Source organism: Phyllobates terribilis, unplaced genomic scaffold, assembly GCF_046119375.1.
Source record: "Phyllobates terribilis strain yellow unplaced genomic scaffold, ASM4611937v1 Scaffold_3__8_contigs__length_932513732, whole genome shotgun sequence".
NCBI classification, from domain to species: domain Eukaryota; kingdom Metazoa; phylum Chordata; class Amphibia; order Anura; family Dendrobatidae; genus Phyllobates; species Phyllobates terribilis.
Window position 1 is genome coordinate 618,678,766 of NW_027362763.1, and position 25,221 is coordinate 618,703,986.

General features: G+C 42.9%; 1 protein-coding gene across 2 annotated transcripts in view; it reads right to left on the reverse strand.

Moving 5' to 3' along the window:
* TRIM67 (tripartite motif containing 67) overlaps nt 1-25,221 on the reverse strand; it is a 508,762-nt gene that overhangs the window by 27,101 nt on the left and 456,440 nt on the right. For both annotated transcript variants that reach the window (XM_073671505.1, XM_073671504.1), the window contains exons 7-8: nt 10,033-10,171; nt 5,262-5,565 (exon numbers count right to left, since the gene is read on the reverse strand). In XM_073671505.1, coding sequence (XP_073527606.1) covers nt 5,262-5,565; nt 10,033-10,171 — 443 coding nt within the window. The remainder of the gene's footprint in view (nt 1-5,261; nt 5,566-10,032; nt 10,172-25,221) is intronic.

Consider the following 25,221-nt stretch of genomic DNA (forward strand, 5'->3'; position numbering starts at 1 on the left):
CATTTTTTTCTTCCACATTCCAAAAATTCCTGTGAAGCACCTGAAGGGTTAATAAAGTTCTTGAATGTGGTTTTGAGCACCTTGAGGGGTGCAGTTTTTAGAATGGTGTCACTTTGGGTATTTTCTGTCATAAAGGCCCCTCAAAGTGACTTCAAATGTGATGTGGTCCCTAAAAAAATGGTTTTGCAAATTTTATTGGAAAAATTAGAAATCGCTGGTCATCTTTTAACCCTTATAGCTCCCTAATAAAAAAAAAAAATTTGGTTCCAAAATTGTGCTGATGTAAAGTAGACATGTGGGAAATGTTATTTATTAACTATTTGGTGTGACATTTAAGGGCATAAAAATTAACATTTTGAAAATTGCAAAATTAAAAAAAAAAAATTCAAATTTCCTTTTTTTCCACAAATAAATGCAAGTGATTTTGAAGAAATTTAACACAATCATGAAGTACAATATGTCACGAAAAAACAATCTCAGAATCAGGGGGATCCATTGAAGCGTTCCAGAGTAATTACATCATAAAATGACAGTGGTCAGAATTGTATAAATTGGCCTGGTGATTAACGTGCAAACCACCCTCGGGGGTAAAGGCATAGTAATCTTAGTGTATGTAAACTTTTGACTTCGCAGTTAGTAATAAAATGCCTTAAGGTTAAGTGCAAACGTTTTCGCTGTGTTTTTTCCCGCGCTGAAATGCACCAAAAACGTTAGGTCTGCCAGCTAATGCAATGGCAATCCTAATGTGCTGTGCACATGACAGAAATTTCCGCTCAGGATTGTCATTGCATTAAAATACAAAGTATGTCCATTCTTTGTAGCATTTCTGCAGGGCAAAAACACTCAAAGAATGGTACCCAGGCCGGGGAAGAAGACTACTTCTCCCATCATCCGACCGTCGCTTCCTGTGATAACAGCCGAGCTGGGGCAGTGTGAGGTGAAAAAAAGAAGGAAAAATTTATTTAAAATAAAAAAACACCTTATCCTCACCTGTCCTAATGTCCCCCAGCGACGCGATCATCCTGGCGGTCTGCGGTACACTGACAGGAGTGCTCTCGCTCCCGGCAGTGTACATCGCTGCTGCCAGCTGAGGTCAGGTGAGTTCACAGCTGAAGATCAACTGAGAGCTTCGGGACCTACGTTTACGGCACTGGTGCTGTGTGGAGGTAAAAACGCAGCAAAAAGCGTGTTTTTTCCTGCCAAGAGATGCAGAAACGCTGCAAAAATTTCTACATTCAAATCCTGAAGGATTAACATCTAAAACATCATCTCTCTCCCTCTCATTATTCTGGCATTTGGCAAATATTCAAAATTATGGTAATCCTAATTGACCTAAAACGGGAAAGGTTTATTCTGATTTCATGTCAGATATTGAGAAAAACATGCATGTGTCTTTTTATATAATGTATGTAAACTTCTGTGTGTATATATACAGTATATCTCAATTTATTCAGTTGAGAATGAGTGCAATGTGAAGAAATACACACACTTACACACCTTATCATGCTATCAATGATGTTATAAATTATTGACATTTTTTCTGCTATGATGAATGCATTTGGACACAAAAATCATCAAAATCTGCTGGAAGCTCCCTTTGCAATTGCTGACCAATGATGTCCCAGATGTCCTCAATAAGAGACAAGTTTGGGGACGTTGCCGGCCTTGGTAGCACAAGCTGCTCACAGTGGCATGAGCAACATGTAGCCTGGAAAAAAAAACAGCTCCTGGAACACTTTGGAGAAATCACCATACCACTGGTTCTACAGTTAATCAACTTTTTATATTGCAAGTAAAATTACACATCACATATCACACATATTACACATCAGATATCAAGCTGTATCTACTCAAGCCATAAGATATCCAGTTACAGGTGTTCTGCGGACCTCACGTCGCCTCTCTCAAATGTTGCAGAGATAGATGGCAATGGAGGTTGGAATAGAGGTCTGTCCTCTTCAGCGTTGAGTCCCTCTGTAGGGTGGCATCAGGGGTGGACACTGACAGCTTGGGGCCCCTGTGCAAGAAGTGTGTTTGGGCCCCCTCTTTTTTATGCCGACCAAGCTACAAAAGTACAGTGTCCTCTCATTATGCTACTTGCTTATGTAGCATAAAGCACGTATCGGATTCTCTTGTTATTTTTGTTATTAATAACAAATATATAATTATATATATATTATACTATATGTAATTATAACAGATCTATAATGAAATAATTACTGATGAAGCATGGCAAAGCTTTTTTTCTAATGGAGAAGCTGATGGACTGGTGGTCTGGTCAGGCAGCGCTCTATGAGCAGTCATTTTTTATTTAACAAGAGGGGACTATGTAAGAAAGACGGGGCCCTGTGAATACTATGTCCTCGAAATAGGATCAGAAATAGACATGCTTTGAGTCTTGCAGGCCTCATTCTTGAATCTGTGATTTTCACAGATATGTGTCACGGGTGTATCAGGGTTGACAGACAGTCATACGGTGTCCAGCTGCAGAAGGTTGCTGTGTTTGGCCTTACAAACACCTCCCTGATCTTTTCATTATTCCTCTCTTTTTAGGACCCAGGAATCCGTCAGCTGACAGGCAGACATAAGGGGCAAAAGCGCTTTGTCATGCATAGTTATTGTTTGAGGGGCACCTGTGATATTTTTCCTATCCTCAGGAACTGAGGCCACTGAGTTGATGTCGCCTCCCACTATTTTATTAGGGTTAGAGTCCAGTAGGAGTCTAGTCTCCAGTTGTTTAAAAAAAGATTTGTTCCCTGCATTGGGGGCATATATGTTGTAGATAGAGAAAACCCCCTCTATCTACTTACATATTATTAGGTAGGCCAGTCTACCCTCACTGTCCATTTGTTAGCTAATGATTTGGTGTGTGTAATGTCTACTAATGAGGATTAGGACCCCAGCCCACTGAAGGGGAACCATAAATACTTCATAGCTTCTTCATCCTGGGGAAATCAACTTCTGGAAGGTGTGTCTCCTGTAGGACGGCTATATCAGGTTTTAGGTGTTTTAAATGCCTAAGGATTTTCATGCGTTTTGGGGGAGATCTCATTCCTTTAACATTCCAGGTCACAATAGTCATATTCAGAGTTGAAGTAGATAAGTGACGATGATGAGTAGATAAGTAGGACGATGATGGCATATAGATTCATAAAAGAAAGCATAAACGAACAAGAAAACGAACACAGAATTCAATCATTCAATTCATTAGTACTAAATTTGAACAGTAAGTAACATTTATAACACAACATATTAGTCCCAGCAAGAGCATTTTGCTCCCACTCGCTGGGAAGAACCTTTTTCCTGGGCTTCACTTCTGTCCAACCATGTGCATATAGTAATTCCGTCCCTTCCATTATGTTATATTTCTTCCTTTGTCCATGTTTTCGCCTCATCCTCACCCCTCCCTCTCCCACCAGATGCAATATGTCAACAAAGCCCCAAAAATTCGGAGAAGAAGGGGGCGAAGGTTCCGATACTCATATGACAAATAAGACGACAGTCTATCTCAGCATGTTTGCAAGGAAAGAAAATAATTTCTTATTGTCACATTTTTATTAGTTTTCTGTTCTCCTTTGCCCACCCGGTTCGTAGAACTTTCTGGGGTCCGGTTGTCCGTTTGTGGGGGTCGTTTTAGGTTGTCTCTTGGGCACAACAGATTATTGACGAAGACCTCCGCCTTGTCAGGTGAAATAAATTCCCGGAAGGATCCATGTGAATCTTTCAATCGTAACGTGGCTGGGTATCGGAGTTGGAAGCGGATTTTTTCTTTATGGAGTCTGGTGCAAATGGGGCTGAAAGCCTTGCGTTTTCTGGTTACCTCCAAGCAAGATTTTATGACCCTAGGTGGTTTAGCTGTTTATATGATTCCGTATAATCCAGGAATTACATGATGACCTGACATGGTCTGGATGCATCCCGGTTTGTGGAGGTAGAAGGTGGAGGGCCAATCCTGTGCCCCTTCTCTACCTTTTTACCCTCTGGTAGCTTTAGAGCTCTTGGAACGTTATTTTTGCATAGTGACTTCAGGGTGCTCTGAATGTATGACTCCACTATACGTAGATTGCTTCTACGGGAACGATTTTCTAAATCATCTATACGGTCCCCCAAAATCCAGTTTTCGCGGGCAATACCTGTCATACTGCTGTGGTCATCTTTTAAGTCGTCCTCTATAATTGTTATATACGTGTTTCCAATTCAGTCAGCTGTTCGGCTTGTTCATCTTGCCTCTTGCCGAGGAAGAGTTAAGCGTAGATTGGATTATAGCTTTAATTTCTGGTAGTAATTTATCCGTGACCTCAGCTGCTAGATCGGAAGGATCTACTTGTGTCTCCCCCTTTTTTGACATAGAGGAACGGGGTAATTTAAGATTACGTCCGACTCCTTCCTCCCTTCTGTTTGGGACAGTTTCCCATCTTCATCAAGAATAGAAGCCATTGTCGATGGCAGGAGTCGTTGATGTGGCGGGAAGAGATCGGCTGTTTTTGCCCGCTACGTAAGAGATAGCGGTACATATAAGCAGGTGTTATTTTGTAGAGGACGTCTTTAGTCCGGTATCAACAACAGTAGCGTCGTGGGAACGTAGCATTAGTTGTGAGAGCATTGGATGTGATATGCTAATGACACTCGGTTCCTGCTCTGCTGCAAGCGGGAGCCGAGTGTCAGATCCTCTCGCATGCGAGAATCGCAACACAGCTGCGTAGGAGAAAGTAATTGCCGACGTCCGAGAGCATTGCACTGCACTTGGGTGAGGCAGATGAGTGCAGTGCGATATTTCAAACGCACCCATAGACTTATATGAGTGCTTGTGATATCGCATCGCATGCATGCAGCATCATGCTGCGTTTTTTTTTTCAGTATAATCTCGATCTGATCGGAGCTGAAAAAAAAGCCACTGAGCACACCATCATGGACTGAATGCAATCTGATTTTATATCGGATTGCATTTGTCCAATTTAATCGCAAGTGAGAGCGAGCCCTGAGAGAAATCATATCACAAACTGATTATGAATAAACACCCAAAAAATTATGACATTTATTTTCAAATCTGCATAAAGTGTTCAATAATCTGAACATTAAGAACTTTGCTTTATCTTGCTTTTGACTTACAACAGCTGTTTAACCTGAATGCTTGGCCTGGGACTTGCAACAATCAGTTCATTGCCAAGGTGGCCTCATTTTGAAAGTTGTCTCTGATCATACATCCTCTTTAAGAACATCTTAATATTTCCATGCTATATGACCTCTTTGTTATCACCTACCTGTTAGTATGAGAGTTGCAGTGCATGAACCAGCTTCGGTTATTATCCACATACATGGCCCAGGCTTTATCATCTTTTCCCAGCATCATATCCTTCACTACATTTATTCTGGCAACACCAAAAGCTGGATCAGGATGGTTGTCGTATCTGTCAACCTGTACCTCCCAGTAATGAACTCCTTTGGAAAATGCAGCTGTGCCTAAAACCACTCTGTCATCGTAACTGCTGCAAGATGCTGTCATGTTGTCATTGGACAAAGCAATATCCCGATGAGCAGTATTTGAATCAAATGTGAAAAAGGCCACTGGAAGGAAACAGATCAGTGTATCATTAGCACTTCCAGAATAGCTGATATGTAATGTGTTTATTTTCGAAAACATATATATTTTTTGTTTCCCTCCCAAATCATGTGCTTAACTGTAAAATATCCCTTATATTCTTAGAGGGCTGGCTCAGCACCCCACTTTTTGGGGTGCTGAAGCTGAATGAAATGATACCTTGATATCTGTGACCTGATGTCTTATTCCAGAGAAATCAAAGTTTTTCTTAAATGTAAATGAGCTGTTAAGATCTATGGGCTGGATACTGAGAATCTGCCTCCAGAGCTCGTTTTAAATATAAGGGGAGTTACTAGTGTGATGTGTAATGGCCGCTGCAGAGCTGTGCGTGATTATAACTGACAGCTGCAGGTTCCTCTCCGCTTCAGGCAGACAGGGTTGCAATAGTGTTACAATACATAAAAAAATGTCATTTTCAGTTTTCTATGGAGCTGTGTGAGGACTTGTTTTTTGTGCCCCTGAGCCATTGTTTTTTTTTTATACCACTTGGTATTAGATAAGATGTTTGATTTTTTTGCATATTTTTTTTATCATTTTCATACTTGTGTTTTTTTAACGTTTTACTGTATTTTGCAGTCCGCTCGACAGATTGTACTATATACAGCAATACCTCAATATTGGAAATCATGGTCTCCTATGAACTCCAACTGTGGGTTGGCTTTCAAAGAAGTATTTTGAGCAGACCCCCATGCCTGTCTTGCCTGTCAACATGTCTGCTGGGCATCTTTCATCTCACATACTTCTGTCTGTTCCTTACAATAAGACTTCACACACTTTCTGCTTCAGAGAGATGGGAGATGCATGGTGCCTACAGTGAAACATGGTAATGGCAGTGTCATTATGTGAGGCTGCATGAGTGCCCCTGTTGTCAGGGAGCTACAATTCATAGATGGTATTATTAATTCACAAAGATGCTACTATTGAAAGAGAAAATTCTGTCATCGCTCCGTGCACTTGGTAGATGGGCATTTTTTCTACGTGCATGACGCCTACAGTAAAATATGGTGGTGGCAGTGTCTGAAGTGGCCGCATGAGTGCAGGAGCTACATTTCTTTCATGGCATCATGAATTCAGATATGTACTGCTCTATATTGAAAGAGAAGATGCTACCATCACTCTGTGATGGTACTTTTCCAACATGACAATGATCCAAAACACACATTTGATATATGACACATCTGTCACATCACAAAAAGGTGAAGTCATTCAATGAGTTGAGTTTCCTGGTCTGAACCCAACCGAAACACCTATGGGGATTTCTGAAGACACAAGTTGAGCATCACTCTCCATCAAGTGTCAATGCTTTAAAAGGGGTCATTCATGAAACTCAGTCTTGTCAAAATTATAGAAATTGTTCTTTTATTCACTTGATTAAAATCTTAGTTTTCAAATTGGGTGAACTCAGTTATGCTGATCATTGTATGTGTTCATTTATTATATTTTATCGCTTTTGTTATCAAAAAACACAATTATTCCAAAATAATAATGGTTTTACATGTCACCATATTGCAAGAGCTGTAATTTTATTTTCCATTGACGAAGCTGTGTGAGGACTTATTTTTTGCATAACAGGGTTAAAACAGACTTGAGTTTCATGAGAAGGTGGGGGGGGGGTTAACAGATTGCATGAATCACAGCTACAGAAATGATTTGGGGATTCATTATGAATTTGAGATTCTCATTGATGTAGTGAGTCTTCACTAATGATGATTTTGCAATATAATTGGTTAGGATAGGGTTGCACAACAGTATAAAAAAAATCGGTATGATTTTCATCCAAAATAATGGTATGACTTTTTTCTCACTTGGCGTTCGCGTTCTGTCCGTATGCACAATCCATTCATCAAATCAATTTGAAGACCATTTACAGTGTTCTATGCTACAGACTTGTAATTTATCTGTAAAAATCACATGCCTTTGTACGCATGCAGCATGCAGCTATTTTTTCAGACAGATTTTGTCAGTGACAAAAAGCACATTTGTTCGAGTGCTATCCTATAAAAAACAGATGGCACTCATCCGATTTATATGGTGGTGTGAGCGAGCCCAAAAAGTGAGAGTTGGGAGTTTGAGACACATGCAGCTGTCACTATAAGGCATCACTCACATGAGTGTTGATTTTCTCATGTGAGAGAATTGGATCAATTATGTGAATGACACTGGGCTCAAACTCTAAATAGAGTTTGAGCCGAGCGTTAGCTTAGTGTGATCTGATTATCTCAGAGGAGAGAATTGTTGCACAAGTGAGGAGAAGATGAACAACTTAATTTCTCCATCTTCACCATTGTCTGAGTCTGCATAAATCGGACTGCACTCAGATGACATTCGAGTGCAGTGCTATGTTTTACACTTGAATGGCTGTGCGTGATCTTGTGGTCTGTAGAAAAAAAAGCAGACAGCTCTCATCCGAGTTATATGCTCATGTGAGCGATATCTGAAAATTGTGATTCAGACCACTGTAGTCTGATACTCCTAAATAAAATCTTGATGACCAACTGCCTCCAGATGTCACCTAATTAGTAACTTGAGTCTAATTACTGTGTGTAATTTATTCTCAGTATAACTATAATTGTTATGTGAAGACCTCAGAGGTTTGTTTGAAAACATTAGGGATCAAACGGCATCATCAAGACCAAGGAGCCCACCAGATAGATAAGTTGTGGAGAAGAGTAAATCAGGGTTAGGTTAAAAAATAAATCAAACAGCATCGTCAAAACCAAGGAGCCCACCAGACAAATATTAGTCATATTGTAAATGTACAACCTGGGACACTTCAAATACATATATACAGATATATGTTGGCCTCATGTCTCCCCATGTGTTTATGCCCAATCCCCATGCGTCCCCCATATGTAATCCCCCCACATGCATTTCACATGCATTTTTCAAGACTGAAAAATCTGAGCATATCAAAAGAAGATGTTTAATGGTTACTTATCATGTCAGTAGATAGCCACCAACAGCTAGATATAAAGATCAAGGTGATTCTTTGTTCTGCCAGGAGCCACCATCATATCAGAATCATATCAGTGCCCTCAGCACTTCAAAACACCCTGCCACATGGGTGCGTGCGGGGATGCCGGTGCACAGCGACGTCATTTTGCCACACCTTGCCTGCAGGGGGAGTGGTCAAACGGGAGCGCAGCCCTCCTGATTTAAATATCTGGCAGCAGCGCTCACTTTCTTTCAGCCTCATTGCACCTCAGTATCACTGCTATTAACTCCTTGTTCTCTGTAGGGAGTTAGTGATAGGCGGGTGGAATATAACAATTAATGTATATATGTTTTTAGCAGCTAGGTGATCATCTTTTACCGGCGGCGATCAGCCGTGCCGGCTAGGCAGGCTGACACATGATATGCGCAGCAGTACATTTACACTGTACAGTCTGCTATCGTACCACCAAGCACCTTTTCTGATTACATAACAAACATTGATAGTGGGTGCCTCATCTGTGAGCTGTGGAGGAGAAATTCTTTAATAAGAGAATTTTCTTTTCATGTATATTATTGATTTATGATAAAAAAATAAATGACAGTTACTATTTAAAGCTGAGCATCTCTTAGAATGAGCCCTAGAATGTAGCTGCAATCCATGTTGAGATATGGAGAAGATATGGAGATTAATAGTCAGAAAGTATTCCATATCTCTTAGGGCAGAGATATGCCCTTGGCAGGGAAAGAGTTAAAAGGAGTCTGTCAACCCAAACTAACAATGTAAATTAAGCACATAGCACCTATTAAAATTAAACAACAACAACAAAAAATACCCTTACTATTCCAACAGCTGCCTCCATTCTGCAGCCACTGAAGTTTAATCATACATGGTAATTACAGTGCTCAGTGCACCCTTGTGGCCAAGTAGTTCAGTGCAGAATTTCACCTACTTTCTTGCCCCTTCCTCCTTCACCGGTCATTGACAGTTCTGCCTTGCCTTGAGAGAGGGCTGTCTGTAAGGAAAGTCTGTTCCGTCTACCGGCAGAGGGCGGTCTTGTAAAACCAGTGGGCGTAACAGTGGACTGAGTCTCTTGGAAACACAAAGAGTGCACCAGGCAGCCTAATTAGCATATTAGGCTGTAGAACATAAGCAGGACTGGAGTAAGATTTCAGGAATAAGATATGCCACAGCTCATCATGAATTAGACAAGCTGCAGCATCACTGCCAATTCCACCCACCATTCCCACCCCAACTCTGCACATTTTGGCGGAGCTAGGCAAAACTAGCTTGAAAACACCAAAACTAGCAATATTTTTGGGCAACCTGGTGAAAACACTTTGAATTGGGGTTTATAGGTGCGATTTTTATGGGGGCTTTACTCCAACAACCTTACGTTCTCAGTTTATACTGCTAATTGGGGCAGACAGGCTTCCTTTACCTAATTCATGTATAACTTCACAGTAAAAATACATATGTGAAAATCATATTCCGTACAAACCATCAGATGTCTGGAGAACTACAGTTTTGCTATAAGGCCCAAGGCCTGTTGAATTAAATGCTTTGACTCTTGCGTTGTATGTGCTGTTGAAATGGAGACCATCAATAGTGCATAAAGTTTCTTTTCCCACATAAACTTCCTAAAAATGACAGAAAAACAAATCATCATGACATATAAAGGTGAAGTTAAAACTACATGGTAAGCATCATAAATTAATGAATGGATGAATCAGTTTATGTGATACATATTCACTTTCAATGAAACTTGGGCCCTGATTTAGGCTTTATTGACCATTCGGTTTCTCATTCCATTAGACGTATGTGTCAGAAGTATTGTGCAATGTTTATAGGGTTTCAAGCCATCCATAAATTTCCGTACTTTTTGGAAACAATGACAGAGCGTTCTCTCACCAGCTCAGATCAGTAGTGATGAGTTGGCAAAAGAGCGCACTGTTAATGCACGTTGTAAGACGAATATCTAGCGCCGCCCCCACAAGTGACGTCACTTGTGGGGGCGATGCTGGTCTCTGCATACCAAGTACTCTTAAAGTATTCTGACAGAGTGCGCTGTTGCCAGCTCATTACTACTGATCTGTACCTCCGAGAGGGCACACTGTCTTCGTGCACATCGCGCAGGGACTAGCCCAGCCCCTGAAACAAGCGTCACTCATGACGCTTCATTTCAGGGAGGGGGCAGAGACTGCAGCAGTGACCACAGCCTCTGCTCCATGATGACACTTAGTTTGAGTATTCCATACACACAGAAAGACCCGACACAGACAGCGACAACCCTGACATACGCTGCAAACACATTTTCCCCAACGATGCTCAAGGTGTGCCGAGCGTCTGTGAAGAAAATCACTTCAACAACTATCAGTTCATGATCAAAACCTTTAACTCTGCTGTCCATCTGGTCAAACAGATCATTAGAGCCAACAATCCAAATCAACTTTGAAAAACTATCCACTCCCTCCTGAACCCTAAAGTGCTGTCAGTGCTGACGATTTGACAACTTATTTCCTACAAATAATCAACCACATCCATCAGGACATTTTTGCACAATCCCCTAAGAATCTGGATCCCCTTCCCTCCTGCACCTCAAGTTCTCCTTCCATCTTCAAGCCTGTCACAGAAGACAGAAGACTCCTACAACTTGCACCAGTGACCCTATTCCCTCACATTGCCTCTAGTCCCTCTACCCAGCTGTCACTCCACCTAACCTGTCTCTTTCTTCCGGTATCTTTCCCTCTTCTTTCAAACTTGCTGTCATAACTCCTTTACTTAAGAAAACATCTCTTGACCAGTACTGCGCTGCTAACTACAGACTGTTCCTAATCTTCTCTTTAAATCTTGTGACCTAGATCTGGCTAAGACCGGTCTGGCTCTGAAGGGTCGCTCTTAAGGGTCTAACTGAAATATGCCAAAAATAGGCCAGAAGGTACAAGTAACTAATTGTACTTAGTTTCTCTTTTTCACACTTAAACCTTCATTATGCTTACATTTGCCCTTACTGTCTTTACACCACTAATCCTCACTCTCCTTCGCTATCCCCAAACCCCAACCAAATAATCATCTTTCCTTCCCACCTGACCTCATCTGCAGACCTGCTCCTCAACCTCAGATCTATCCTACCAAAACATAAAACCAGCCAGACTCCTCCCACCCCTCTCTCTCCTTCTCCTCACTGCTGGCGACATATCTCCCAATCCTAGACCCCCACAGCTTACACCTCCCACCAATTCCCCGTCCTATTGTTTCCAAGCTACGGGTTCTCTTCTACGTAAAACCTGTGCTCCAGATGCTCACTCCCCTGCTCCCTCTCTCTGGAGAACTCTGGAACGGCCGCTCTGTCTGCAACAAGCTCCATTTTGTCCACGACCTCTTTACCTCTCACAATCTCTCCTTCCTGGGCATCACAGAGACATGGTTGACATCCTCTGACACTGCCTCCACTGCTGCTCTGTGTTACGGTGGCCTCCACTTCATCCACACTCTTTGCTCTGGTAACAGACATGGTGGAGGAGTGGGTGAAGACCAACTGCACCTTTAGCCCTATCCCACCTCTACCTTCCCTTATTCTCTCTTCTTTTTTAGTCCACTCTGTCCGCATCTACTCTCCCTCCAACTTCCAAGTGGCTGTCATATACCGACCTCTGAGCCCGGTCACTGCCTTTATTGACCAATTCTCCACCTGGCTTCTTTACTTTCTCTCTGTTGACATTCCCACAATCATCATGGGTGATTTCAACATCCCCACTGACACTCGCCAGTCAGCAGCATCCAAACTCCTGTCACTCACTTCATCCTTTGGACGTGAGGTCCTCCTCAGCCACCCACACAGACGGACACACACTAGACCTCATCTTCACCAGACTCTGCTCCCTATCTAACCTCACAACCTCCCCCCTCCCCCTATATGACCACCATCTACTCACTTTCTCATTCCTGTTCCCCTCTCCTGTCACCCATGTCCAGCAACTAGCACACCCCCACAGAAACCTTGCATACCTAGACACTCAAACACTCTCTGACTTTATTCTACCACTGACATCCATATCTTCACTCCATGACACAGACATCGCCACTGATTTCTACAATGGCATTCTCACATCAGCTATTATTAACTCGGTCGCCCCTCTTGTGCATGGCAGAGCGTGAGGAGTCAAAAGGAAACCATGGCACAACAACCTCACTAAACAGCTTTGGCAAGCGTTTAGGGTTGCGGAGTTGCATTGGAAGAAAACACATTTGCAAGATGACTTCACTGCATTCAAACAAGCAACACTCGCATTCAAATCAGCCCTCACCTCTGTTAAACAGGCCTACTTCACAAGCCTCATATCTTCCTTATCCTACAACCCCAAACAATTATTCAACACTTTCTCTCTCTCCTCCGCCCTCCACTGCCCTCTGTCATCTCTGCTGAGGAGTTTGCCATACAATTCAAATACAAGATTGACCAAATAAGGCAAGTCTTTACTGTCTGACCACCACAACCAATTTTTTTCAGACCATTGCCCTTCCCCCATAACCTCCCTTTCCAACATCACTCATCTCCTCTCCAAATCACGCCTCACCACTCGACCCCATTCCATCCCACCTCCTCCCCAACCTCACCCCCACACTCATCTCATCCCTAACCCATCTCTTCAACCTATCACTAACTTCTGGTACTTTCCCCGCTGCCTTCAAACATGCCATAATCACGCCCATCCTCAAAAAGGCATCCATTGACCCAACCGCCTTGTCCAGCTACAGCCCCATATCACTGCTCCCATTAGCCTCCAAATTCCTTGAGATGAAGTTTCCTCTCACTTATCATCTAACTCTCTGTTCGACAACTGACAATCTGGCTTCCGCCCCCACCATTCCACCGAAACTACCCTTACCAAAATCACTAATGACTTACTTACAGCCAAAGCTAACAAACAATTCTCTGTACTCCTTCTTGACCTGTCCTCTGCCTTCAACACAGTTGACCACTGCCTCCTACTACAGATCCTCTCTTCCTTTGGCGTCAGAGACCTTGCCCTATCTTGGATTTCCTCATACCTTTCTAACCGCACATTTAGTGTCTCCCACTCCCACACTACCTCCTCATCCTGTCCCCTCTCTGTTGGAGTCCCTCAAGGCTCTGTCCTAGGACCCCTACTCTTCTCAATCAGGCCTGGGATAGCTCATAAAATCCCATAGCTTCCAGTATCATCTGTACGCTGACAACACCCAGATCTACCTCTGTGGCCCTGATGTCACCTCTCTGCTATCCGGAATCCCAGGATATCAGCCATATCCTCCTTCTTCTCCTCTCGCTTCCTCAAGCTCAATGTGGACAAAACTGAAATCATCATCTTTCCTCCCATCTCGCATATCTTCCCCACCTGATCTTTCTCTCACAATAAATTACATCACGCTTTCCCTTGTACCGGCAATCCGCTGCCTCGGAGTAACCCTTGACTCTGCCCTGCTCTTCAAACCCCACATCTAAGCTCTCGCCACCTCCTGACGCCTCCAGCTCAAAAATATTTCAGGAATCCGTCCTTTCCTCAACCCTCAATCTACTAAACTGCTTGTGCATGCTGAGACGATACAGTTTATTTAGCCAGACAATTAGATTTGTTAATCCAAGAGAAATACACTATTGTGTTTAAATTGACTTGTATATGTTTGTGTATTTCTAAAGGTCAGACCAGTATTTGTCTAACTATGATTGCAGTCTCCTTTTGGTTAGGTGTACAATGTTGTTTGTTACTATACTAATTACATATTATACTAAGTCAGCTGAAAGTTTATTTACAAACCCCCCTGTGATACCAACTATGTAAATTGATTAGCTAAAACACTGAGAACTGAGCCATGTGAGTAATGCCCTGCACCTTTACCTCTGACATGTGATTAATGACCCTTGACCTGTGGATGTGCTTCTGTAGCAGTCAGACTTGAAACAGAGATTGGAGAAAGACTTTACAAGGAGAATGAGAGACATCCTTCAGGACAGCAGATGGATTGCATGGCATTACCCAAAGAGACACAGATTTATATTCGACATGATTCCAGCCTAAGGCTATGTGCCCATGATGCAGAAATGCTCAGGATTTTTTCCTGAGCGTTTCTGCATCTCCCTGGCAGAAAAAAACGCATGTGGATTGTACATGCGTTTTCCTGCCAGGGACATGCGGAAATGAAGCGTTATTCACTGACATTTCCGCATGCGGATTTACAAGCGCTTTCCAAGTGATTAGCATCACTTGGAAAGTGCTTGTGACAGCTAGGTCACACTATATAAATCCATGCAAACGGCATGGATTTATATAGTGTGACCCGAGAGAGTGGTTAAAAATAAAAAAATAAACTAATACTTACCTTCCGATGGCCCCCGAGACTTGCAGCGCTCCTGTGCTGGCTGCCGTCAGATCGCGGTACTGAAAAGACCTGCCGTCACATAACTGTGACGTCAGCGCAGGTCCTTCAGTCCTGCGCGATCTGTCAGCAAGCGAAGAGAAGGAGTCCGGGGGCCGTCGGAAGGTGAATATAATCTTTATTTTTTATTTTATTCTTGTTTTTATGGTACCTGGGTGTGGAGGAGACTCTCCTCTCCTCTATACCCGGGTATCATCCGCACATTAGAACGCGCCAATTACACAAGTACAGATGCAGTCTTGCGGAATTGGCACGTTTTAATGCAAGTCAATGGCGGCGAAAACGCAGCGCTTCCGCAAAATAATTGGTAGTGCTGCGTTTTTTTCCGCAATGATAATCCGCAGAGGAAATTTCCGCAGCATGTGCACAGCACATGCGGATTATCATTGGGGAACATTGCTGCCCTTCTACCATGCGTTTTTAATGCGTTTCTGCAGCATATCCGCAGCTGCAAAAACGCTGCGGAAACGCATTAAAAACGCATCGTGGGCACACAGCCTAAGAGTACTGGACCTGCCTGGAAAGATTCGGATCTGCTCCATTGACCATCAGAGACCATTGTTTGGGGTTGCTAGAAGGGGCCCACTGGTCACCTAGAACGCATGGAGACATTTGGAGTTGCCAGGAGGGACCCACCGGTCGGTCGCCAGGCTCCATGGAAACTCTTGGAGAGACCAGGGTTGGACCCTCGGGTCTCCAGGGCTTGTACCTCGATGGACTGCTAGCTCCCTGAGCTTGCCGCTACCTCCTCTCTGTGGGGGCCCACCAGAAGCAGGGGGCCACTGGTGGAGGTAATCGGCCCTGGAAGTCTCCAAAGTCACAGCTGTTCCATACCAGGCGGGCGGAGAAAGAAGGGTGAGACTGTGTATCATCTTGGGTATTTGCTGGGACTGTTCTGTGTTTATTGCCCGCTTTGCGGTTCAATAAAGTATTGCCACGCTGTTTTACACCCTATGTTGTCTGAGTATTTGAGATCTGTGGGGGATCTCCCTGCTTTCTGTGAAACTTTGAGTATTCCCCTGCCCAAGATTGTGGACTGGGATGCTCTACAGCCTTCTGATGCACCCTCGCCAGTCTGGAAGAGGAAGGGACGTGATGATGGAAGACGCCTGGGGACTCATCGGTCTCCCCGTCCACATTGACTTTCCCACATGGACATTAAGGTCCCTTCAACCCACCAGATGGAGCGTGTCTAAATTTATATTAGTACTGGCCGGTACTTTATTTTGCTATACTGATGTGATATTTGAGATAACTCAGTTTTGCGGGATATCTACAGGAATATTTACTCTAGGTGTTCAGTAGGGGGCTCCTAAGTTGGTGATACTTCCTTTCGGTGGTCCCGGGGACTTCCCTCCTCAAACAATTTCTATATGGGACAGTTGTGTGTTTTTTTATTTTATCTTTCTTTCCAATAGCTTTGTCATTGGTGAGGCAGACTGATAAGGTTGCAGCATCATTATATGATACTCTGTGGGCTCATTGGTTGCCACAGGATATGTCCCTATTTTTTAAATTTTCTAGGAATCTTGAGATCATTGTACAGTTTTCTATACTATTCATGTGTGTTAACTGTTCCCCCCTCCCTTGTGTGTTTTTCTTTTCCCCTCTCACAAGTTCGGCTATTCTTGTACGTGATTAATGGTGGCATTTGGTCCTTCCACTGGAGACCTGGTACTTTCGCAGAGGTGTACAGCAAAAGAGTGAGTAGTGTTATCACATCAACTTCTATGCATCCACCAACATATTATCATGACACATCTATTATCTTTAAATGTTAAGGGGCTTAATTCCCCCAAGAATAACTCTGAGGAAACTGAAGACCCAGGGGCCAGAAATCGTTTTCCACCAGGAGACTCACTATGATGAATCTGGAACTTTCCATTTGCAGCTAAACAGTATCCTCAGCCTTTAATATGAATAAGAAGGGTGGTGTGGCAATCTTGATTTCCTCGATTTGCCCACTTCAGGTGACTAGTTCCCACTTAGACCCGGACGGGAGGTAAATCATATTGGAGGCCCTCCTTGGGGGTAAATCCATTATTTTATGCAATATTTATGCTCCAAATACGGGTCAAATTATTTTTTAAAAAAAAGGGTTTTGTCTTCTTCGGGGTCTGAGTGCAGCACCATTGTTAGTGGGCGGGGACTTTAACATCCCATTTTCTGAACTCTTTTATAGACACTCAATAAGAGATTCCCCCTCCTCGGCAAACCTAGTTAACCTGACAAAAAATTTCAGGAGGCTGATTAGATCTCACTCATTGTTTGATTTGTGGAGGATCGCCCACCCTAAAGAGATCACCCCCTCGTAACACTCACACTAGAATAGATTTTTTCTTTGGTAATATCACAATACTTAGGATGATAATTAATGCGGAGATGGACCCCATTACGTGGTCAGATCATGCCCCAATTATCTCTTTGATCTGAAATCAACATTCCCGTCGGTAAGGACATGTCACTGGAGATTGAATGAATTCCTGATAAAAGACCCTAATATTACTTGCTTTGGGATCATATAAAATAATTATTTTCGATCAATACGGGTTCGGTGTCCTCTTCCTCGGTACTCTGGGAATCCCATAAGGCAGTGATGAGGGGTTATTGCATAAGGGAAGGGACCAGATTAAAAAAAAATACAAATCAAATTTACATTAGACTCACATCTCAAGTTAAACGTTTGGAAAGGAAACTGGTAGTTGGAGGGTCTTGAGGAAGTTGGTTGCTACAAGAAAAGAATTGAAAGATCTGGCCATGCGTAAAGTGGAGAAGATGCTTCTATACTCCAGACAGAAATATTACAAGAGGGGCAATAAAGCATAAAGCACATACTCTTTTGGCCAACCAATTGAAGGAGGGCTCTGTGGCCCTTGCTCCTCAGGCTCTTAGAGATGAGAATAACCCCGCTATAGTCTTGAAAATATTTTATAAATACTATAAAAACCTCTATAACCTACAAGACCCGCTTCCAGTGAATCAGGAAAGGCGGTCTGAGCTTTTGAAGAGCTATTTATCTAAACTTAATCTACCGTTTCTTCCCTCAGATGCGATTAGCTTTCTGAACAAAAAAAGCTATCACAGATAGGATAAGAATAGATAATCATAGATTAGAAAGCTTATCACAGTGGAAGTGGAGGAAATTATTAAGGACCTCCCTTCAGGTAAATCTCCAGGTCTGGATGGCCTAACTTATCTGTATTATAAGATTTTCGGAGAGGAGTTGAAACCTCATATGGTCATTATGTTTAATTCTTTTATGGAGGGATCACCCATTCCTGAGACTCCTTATCCGTTAGCCTGGTAAAGATCCATTAGACTGTTCTAATTACTCCTCAATTCAGACTTAAAAATATTTACCCGTCTTTTAGCTGATAGATTGAATCGTTGGTTGCCACAGCTTATACACGAGGACCAGGTGGGGTTTATCCCCTTCCGTCAAGGCCCCCTCTTCCCACTTCCATAGTCCTTTAATCCCCCTACCTGTTATAGAAATCCCCTTTGGAGGAGGATTGCCATGGACCTAGTGGGGCCCTTAGTCAAATTGGCCCGGGGCCACCAATACATCCTGATGGTCATGGATTATGCGAGCCACTGAGGAACTCATCGAATAGGAGCATAGCCCGGGAACTTGTCCATATATTTGCCAGGACCAGACTGCCGAAGGAGATACTAACGGACCAAGGAACCCTGTTCATGAGCAAGGTCATGAAGGAGCTGTGTAAAGTCCTTCAGATTACCCATCTGCGAACTTCCGTTTAACATCCGCAGAGAGACGGCCTGGTGGAGCGCTTTAATAAAATCTTAAAAGCAATTCTCAAAAAGGTCGTAGAGAAGGATGGTTGTGACTGGGACTACCTGATACCGTTCCTGCTCTTCTCGATAAAAGAGGTCCCACAAGCCTCTGCGGGCTTCTTCCCATTTGAGCTAGTGTTTGGACGACATCCGCGATGGCTCCTGGATATTGCCAAGTAAACCTGCGAAGCCGAGGTTATGCCCCACCAGAGCATCATAGAACATGTGGCCCAGATGCAGGAGAGAATGGCGAAAGTGATGCCTATCGTGAAGGCGCATCTCCTCCAGGCACAAGAGGCCCAGGCAAGGGTCTATAACGTCAGTGAGGCAGAGACAGTTCCAGCCTGGGGATCGCGTTCTGGTGCTTATTCCCACCACTGAGAGCAAATTTGTGGCCAAATAGCAAGGCCCGTATGAGGTGGTGAAGAAACTCAGCGAAGTGAACTACAAAGTTCACCAGCCTGACCAAAGAAAGCCGCACCAAGTGTACCATGTGTACTTGCTCAAGCCATGGCGAGATCGGGAAACGTTGGGGGCTCCTTGTTTGGGAGCCAGTCCCAAAGCCAAAGTCAAGGACGTCACGATAGCAGAGACTCTATCGCCGGCAGAGAAGCAACAATCTAGAGAGCTGCTGCAACGGAATCGTGACCTGTTCTCGGAGTTGCCGGGACAGACGCAGGTGGCCGAGCATGAGGTGCTGATGGACACGCTTGTTAGGGTAAAGCTTAAACCCTATAGGATTCCTGAAGCCCGCCGTGAGGTAATCTCAGCCGAGGTGAAGAGGATGCTGGACCTCGGGGTCATAAAGGAAACAAAGAGCGGATAGTCTAGTCCCATTGTTCTCATGCCGAAGCCCGACAGGGAGTGGAGATTTTGTAATGACTACTGCAGGCTGAATGAGATATTCAAGTGTGACGTACAGTGCAGACCAAAAGTTTGGACACACCTTCTCATTTAAAGATTTTTCTGTATTTTCATGACTATGAAAATTGTACATTCACACTGAAGGCATCAAAACTATGAATGAGCACATGTGGAATTATATACTTAACAAAAAAGTGTGAAACAAATGAAAATATGTCTTATATTCTAGGTTCTTCAAAGTAGCCACCTTTTGCTTTGATGATTGCTTTGCACACTCTTGGCATTCTCTTGATGAGCTTCAAGTGGTAGCACTGGAAATGGTCTTCCAACCATCTTGAAGGAGTTCCCAGAGATGCTTAGCACTTGTTGGCCCTTTTGCCTTCACTTTGCGGTCCAGCTCACCCCAAACCATCTCGATTGGGTTCAGGTCTGGTGACTGTGGAGGCTAGGTCATCTGGCGTAGCACCCCATCACTCTCCTTCTTGGTCAAATAGCCCTTACACAGCCTGGAGGTGTGTTTGGGGTCATTGTCCTGTTGAAAAATAAATGATGGTTCAACTAAACGCAAACCGGATGGAATAGCATGCCGCTGCAAGATGCTGTGGTAGCCATGCTGGTTCAGTATGCCTTAAATTTTGAATAAAACCCCAACAGTGTCACCAGCAAAGCAACCCCACACCATCACACCTCCTTCTCCATGCTTCACGGTGGGAACCAGGCATGTAGAGTCCATCCGTTCAACTTTTCCGCGTCGCACAAAGACACGGTGGTTGGAACCAAAGATCTCAAATTTGGACTCATCAGACCAAAGCACAGATTTCCACTGGTCTAATGTCCATTCCTTGTGTTCTTTAGCCCAAACAAGTCTCTTCTGCTTGTTGCCTGTCCTTAGCAGTGGTTTCCTAGCAGCTATTTTACCATGAAGGCCTGCTGCACAAAGTCTCCTCTTAACAGTTGTTGTAGAGATGTGTCTGCTGCTAGAACTCTGTGTGGCATTGACCTGGTCTCTAATCTGAGTTGCTGTTAACCTGCGATTTCTGAGGCTGGTGGCTCGGATAAACTTATCCTCAGAAGCAGAGATGACTCTTGGTCTTCCTTTCCTGGGGCGGTCCTCATGTGAGCCAGTTTCTTTGTAGTGCTTGATGGTTTTTGCAACTGCACTTGGGGATACTTTCAAATTTTGCCCAATTTTTCGGACTGACTGACCTTCATTTCTTAAAGTAAAGATGGCCACTCGTTTTTCTTTACTTAGCTGCTTTTTTATTGCCATAATACAAAGGTGTGTCCAAAGTTTTGGACCCAACCACCGTGTCTTTGTGCGACGCAGAAGAGGTGAACGGGTGAACGGATGGACTCTACATGCCTGGTTCCCACCGTGAAGCATGGAGGAGGAGGTATGATGGTGTGGGGGTGCTTTGCTGGTGACACTGTTGGGGATTTATTCAAAACTGAAGGCATACTGAATCAGCATGGCTACCATAGCATCTTGCAGTGGGATGCTATTCCATCCAGTTTGCGTTTAGTTGTACCATCATTTATTTTTCAACAGGACAATGACCCCAAACACACCTCCAGGCTGTGTAAGGGCTATTTGACCAAGAAGGAGAGTGATGGGGTGCTACGCCAGATGACCTGGCCTCCACAGTCACCAGACCTGAACCCAATCGAGATGGTTTGGGGTGAGCTGGACCGCAGAGTGAAGGCAAAAGGGCCAACAAGTGCTAAGCATCTCTGGGAACTCCTTCAAGATTGTTGGAAGACCATTTCCGGTGACTACCTCTTGAAGCTCATCAAGAGAATGCCAAGAGTGTGCAAAGCAGTCATCAAAGTAAAAGGTGGCTACTTTGAAGAACCTAGAATATAAGACATATTTTCAGTTGTTTCGCACTTTTTTGTTAAGTATGTAATTCCACATGTCTTAATTCATAGTTTTGATGTCTTCAGTGTGAATGTACAATTTTCAAAGTCATGAAAATACAGAAAAATCTTTAAATGAGAAGGTGTGTCCAAACTTTTGGTCTGTACTGTATACAGTGCTCAGAATAAGTGCGTACACCCCCATATTCTCAATACATTACATATACAGCGCTCAGAATAAGTGAGTACACCTCCTGTATTATCAGTACATTTTATATTTACTTCAGTGCACAGTTTAAGTGAGTACACCCCTGTATTAGCAGTATATTATAAATATATATACATTGCTCAGCATAAGTGAGTACAACCCTGTATTATCAGTACATTATTTATACAGAGCTCAGCCCCCTGTATTATTAGTACATTATATATACAGCGCTCAGCATAAGTGAGTACACCCCCCGTATTATCAGTACATTATTTATACAGCGCTCAGCATAAGTGAGCACACACCCTGTATTATCAGTACATTATATATACAGCACTCAGCATAAGTGAGTACACTCCCGTATTATCCACATATTATTTGTACAGCACTCAGCATAAGTGAATACACCCCTTTCATTATCAGTACATTATATATAAAGTGCTCAGCATAAGTGAGTACACCCCCTGTATTATCAGTACATGATATACAGTTATATGAAAAAGTTTGGGCACCCCTATTAATCTTAAGCTTAATGTTTTATAAAAATTGGTGTTTTTGCAACAGCTATTTCAGTTTGATATATGTAATAACTGTTGGACTCAGTAATGTTTCTGCCTTGAAATGAGGTTTATTGTACTAACAGAAAATGTGCAATCTGCATTCAAACAAAATTTGACAGGTGCATAAGTATGGGCACCTCACCAGAAAAGTGACATTAATATTTAGTAGATCCTCCTTTTGCAAAAATAACAGCCTCTAGTCGCTTCCTGTAGCTTTTAATGATTTCCTGGATCCTGGATGAAGGTATTTTTGACCATTGCTCTTTACAAAACAATTCCAGTTCAGTTAAGTTTGATGGTCGCCGAGCATGGACAGCCCTCTTCAAATGATCCCACAGATGTTCAATGATATTCAGGTCTGGGGACTGGGATGGCCATTCCAGAACATTGTAATTGTTCCTCTGCATGAATGCCTGAGTAGATTTGGAGCGGTGTTCTGGATCATTGTCTTGCTGAAAGATCCATCCCTTGCGTAACTTCAACTTTGCCACTGATTCTTGAACATTATTGTCAAGAATCTGCTGATACTGAGTGGAATCCATGCGTCCCTCAACTTTAACAAGATTCCCGGTGCCGGCACTGGCCACTCAGCCCCAAAGCATGATGGAACCTCCACCAAATTTTACTGTGGGTAGCAAGTGTTTTTCTTGGAATGCTGTGTTTTTTTGCCGCCATGCATAACGCCTTTTTGTATGACCAAACAACTCAATCTTGGTTTCATCAGTCCACAGGACCTTCTTCCAAAAAGAGATTGGCTTCTCCAAATGTGCTTTTGCATACCTCAGCCGACTCTGTTTGTGGCGTGCTTGCAGAAATGGCTTATTTCGCATCACTCTCCCATACAGCTTCTCCTTGTGCAAAGTGCGCTGTATAGTTAACCGATGCACAGTGACACCATCTGCAGCAAGTTGATGCTGCAGCTCTCTGGAGGTGGTCTGAGGATTGTCCTTGACTGATCTCACCATTCTTCTTCTCTGCCTTTCTGATGTTTTTCTTGGCCTGCCACTTCTGGTCTTAACAAGAACTGTCCCTGTGTTCTTCCATTTCCTTACTATGTTCCTCACAGTGGAAACTGACAGGTTAAATCTCTGAGACAGCTTTTTGTATCCTTCCCCTGAACAACTATGTTGAATAATCTTTGTTTTCAGATCATTTGACAGTTGTTTTGAGGAGCCCATGATGCCACTCTTCAGAGGAGATTCAAACAGGAGAACAACTTGCAAGTGGCCACTTTAAGTAGCTTTTCTCATGATTGCATACACCTGGCTATGAAGTTCAAAGCTCAATGAGGTTACAAAACCAAAAAAAGTGCTTTAGTAAGTCAGTAAAAAGTAGGTAGGAGTATTTAAAACAAGAAAATGATATGGGTGCCCATACTTATGCACCTGTCAAATTTTGTTTGAATGCAGATTGCACATTTTCTGTTAGTACAATAAACCTCATTTCAAGGCAGAAACATTACTGTGTCCAACAGTTATTACATATATCAAACTGAAATAGCTGTTGCAAAAACAACAATTTTTATAAAACATTTAGCTTAAGATTAATAGGGGTGCCCAAACTTTTTCATACAACTGTATATGCAGCGCTCAGCATAAGTGAGTACACCCCTGTATTTATCAGTACATTATATATACAGACCTCAGCATAAGTGTATTATCAGTACATTATGTATACAGTGCTCAGCATAAGTGAGTGCACCCCTGTATTATCAATACATTATATACACAGCACTCAGCATAAGTGAATACACCCCTGTATTGTCAGTACATTATATATACAGTGCTCAGCATAAGTGAGTACACCCCTGTGTTTTTAGTACATTATATATACAGTGCTCAGCATAAGTGAGTGCACCCCTGTATTATCAGTACATTATATATAGAGTGCTCAGCATAAGTGAGTGCACCCCTGTATTATCAGTACATCTTATATATAATGCTGGATGCGTCCTTCTGTCCAAAGCCGGGATTGGTGTCACTTGCGCAGTGTGGCGCCTGAGTCAGCACGTGCGTATACAACACTACGGCGCCATTTTATTGAAGACACTGTGTATGCGAATTTGCAGACACAGTGTCTTTAACAAAATGGAGCTGGATATCGCGAGATACGCAAGCGTTGACTCCTGCACCATTTTATTGAAGAATTCTACTACAACATCAACATAGCAGTGTGCACATGCCGGCCATCGCCATTATCCCTATGGCCGGCACGTGCGCACTGCTATGTTGACGTTGTAGTACATTACTTCAATAAAACAGAGCTGGAGTCAGCGTGCGCATATACCGCAATCTCCGGCACTGTTTTATTGAAGACACTGTATATGTGAATTCGCAGACACAGTGTCTTTAAAAAAATGGAGCAGGATAGCGCGGTATGCGCACGTGCTGACTCCGGTGCCATTAATAAAATTAAAAATGTACCAATAAAAATGCTCGCCATTCGGGCATAGTACGGGTTCAATAGTTAGTTAGATATAGCGAGATTTGAAGAACTTGAAAAACAAACACAAAAATTGTCTTGGCAAAGTAATCTTGATCCCTCCCTTACCCGGGCTATTCAATCTATAACATCAGATAACAATATAGCTATCAAGATAAGGAGGGAATCTTGTCATTATGGACAATTAAAAATACTAGAGCATGTGCTCAACCATTCTAAAATATCAGAAATACTACAAAAAATTGAGCCATAATCATATTCCACAGTTTCAAGAGGACCTCAAGAAAATATTGGGAGAAGCAAGAATGAAGGGTCTCATTTACATAAGAAAACTTGATTTCTTGTTGATTGATCATCCATAGATTCCAACATTCTGTAGTATCCCCAAGAGACATCCAATCGTATCTGGAGTCAGAAGTTTGACTCAGAACATATATGTGGAAAAAAAATCTTGAAAAACTTTCTAATAACTTTAACATCGTATGTGAGAGATACTATTGACATCCTTAAAAATGTAGAGGGAATAGAGATACCACCTTACTGGCTA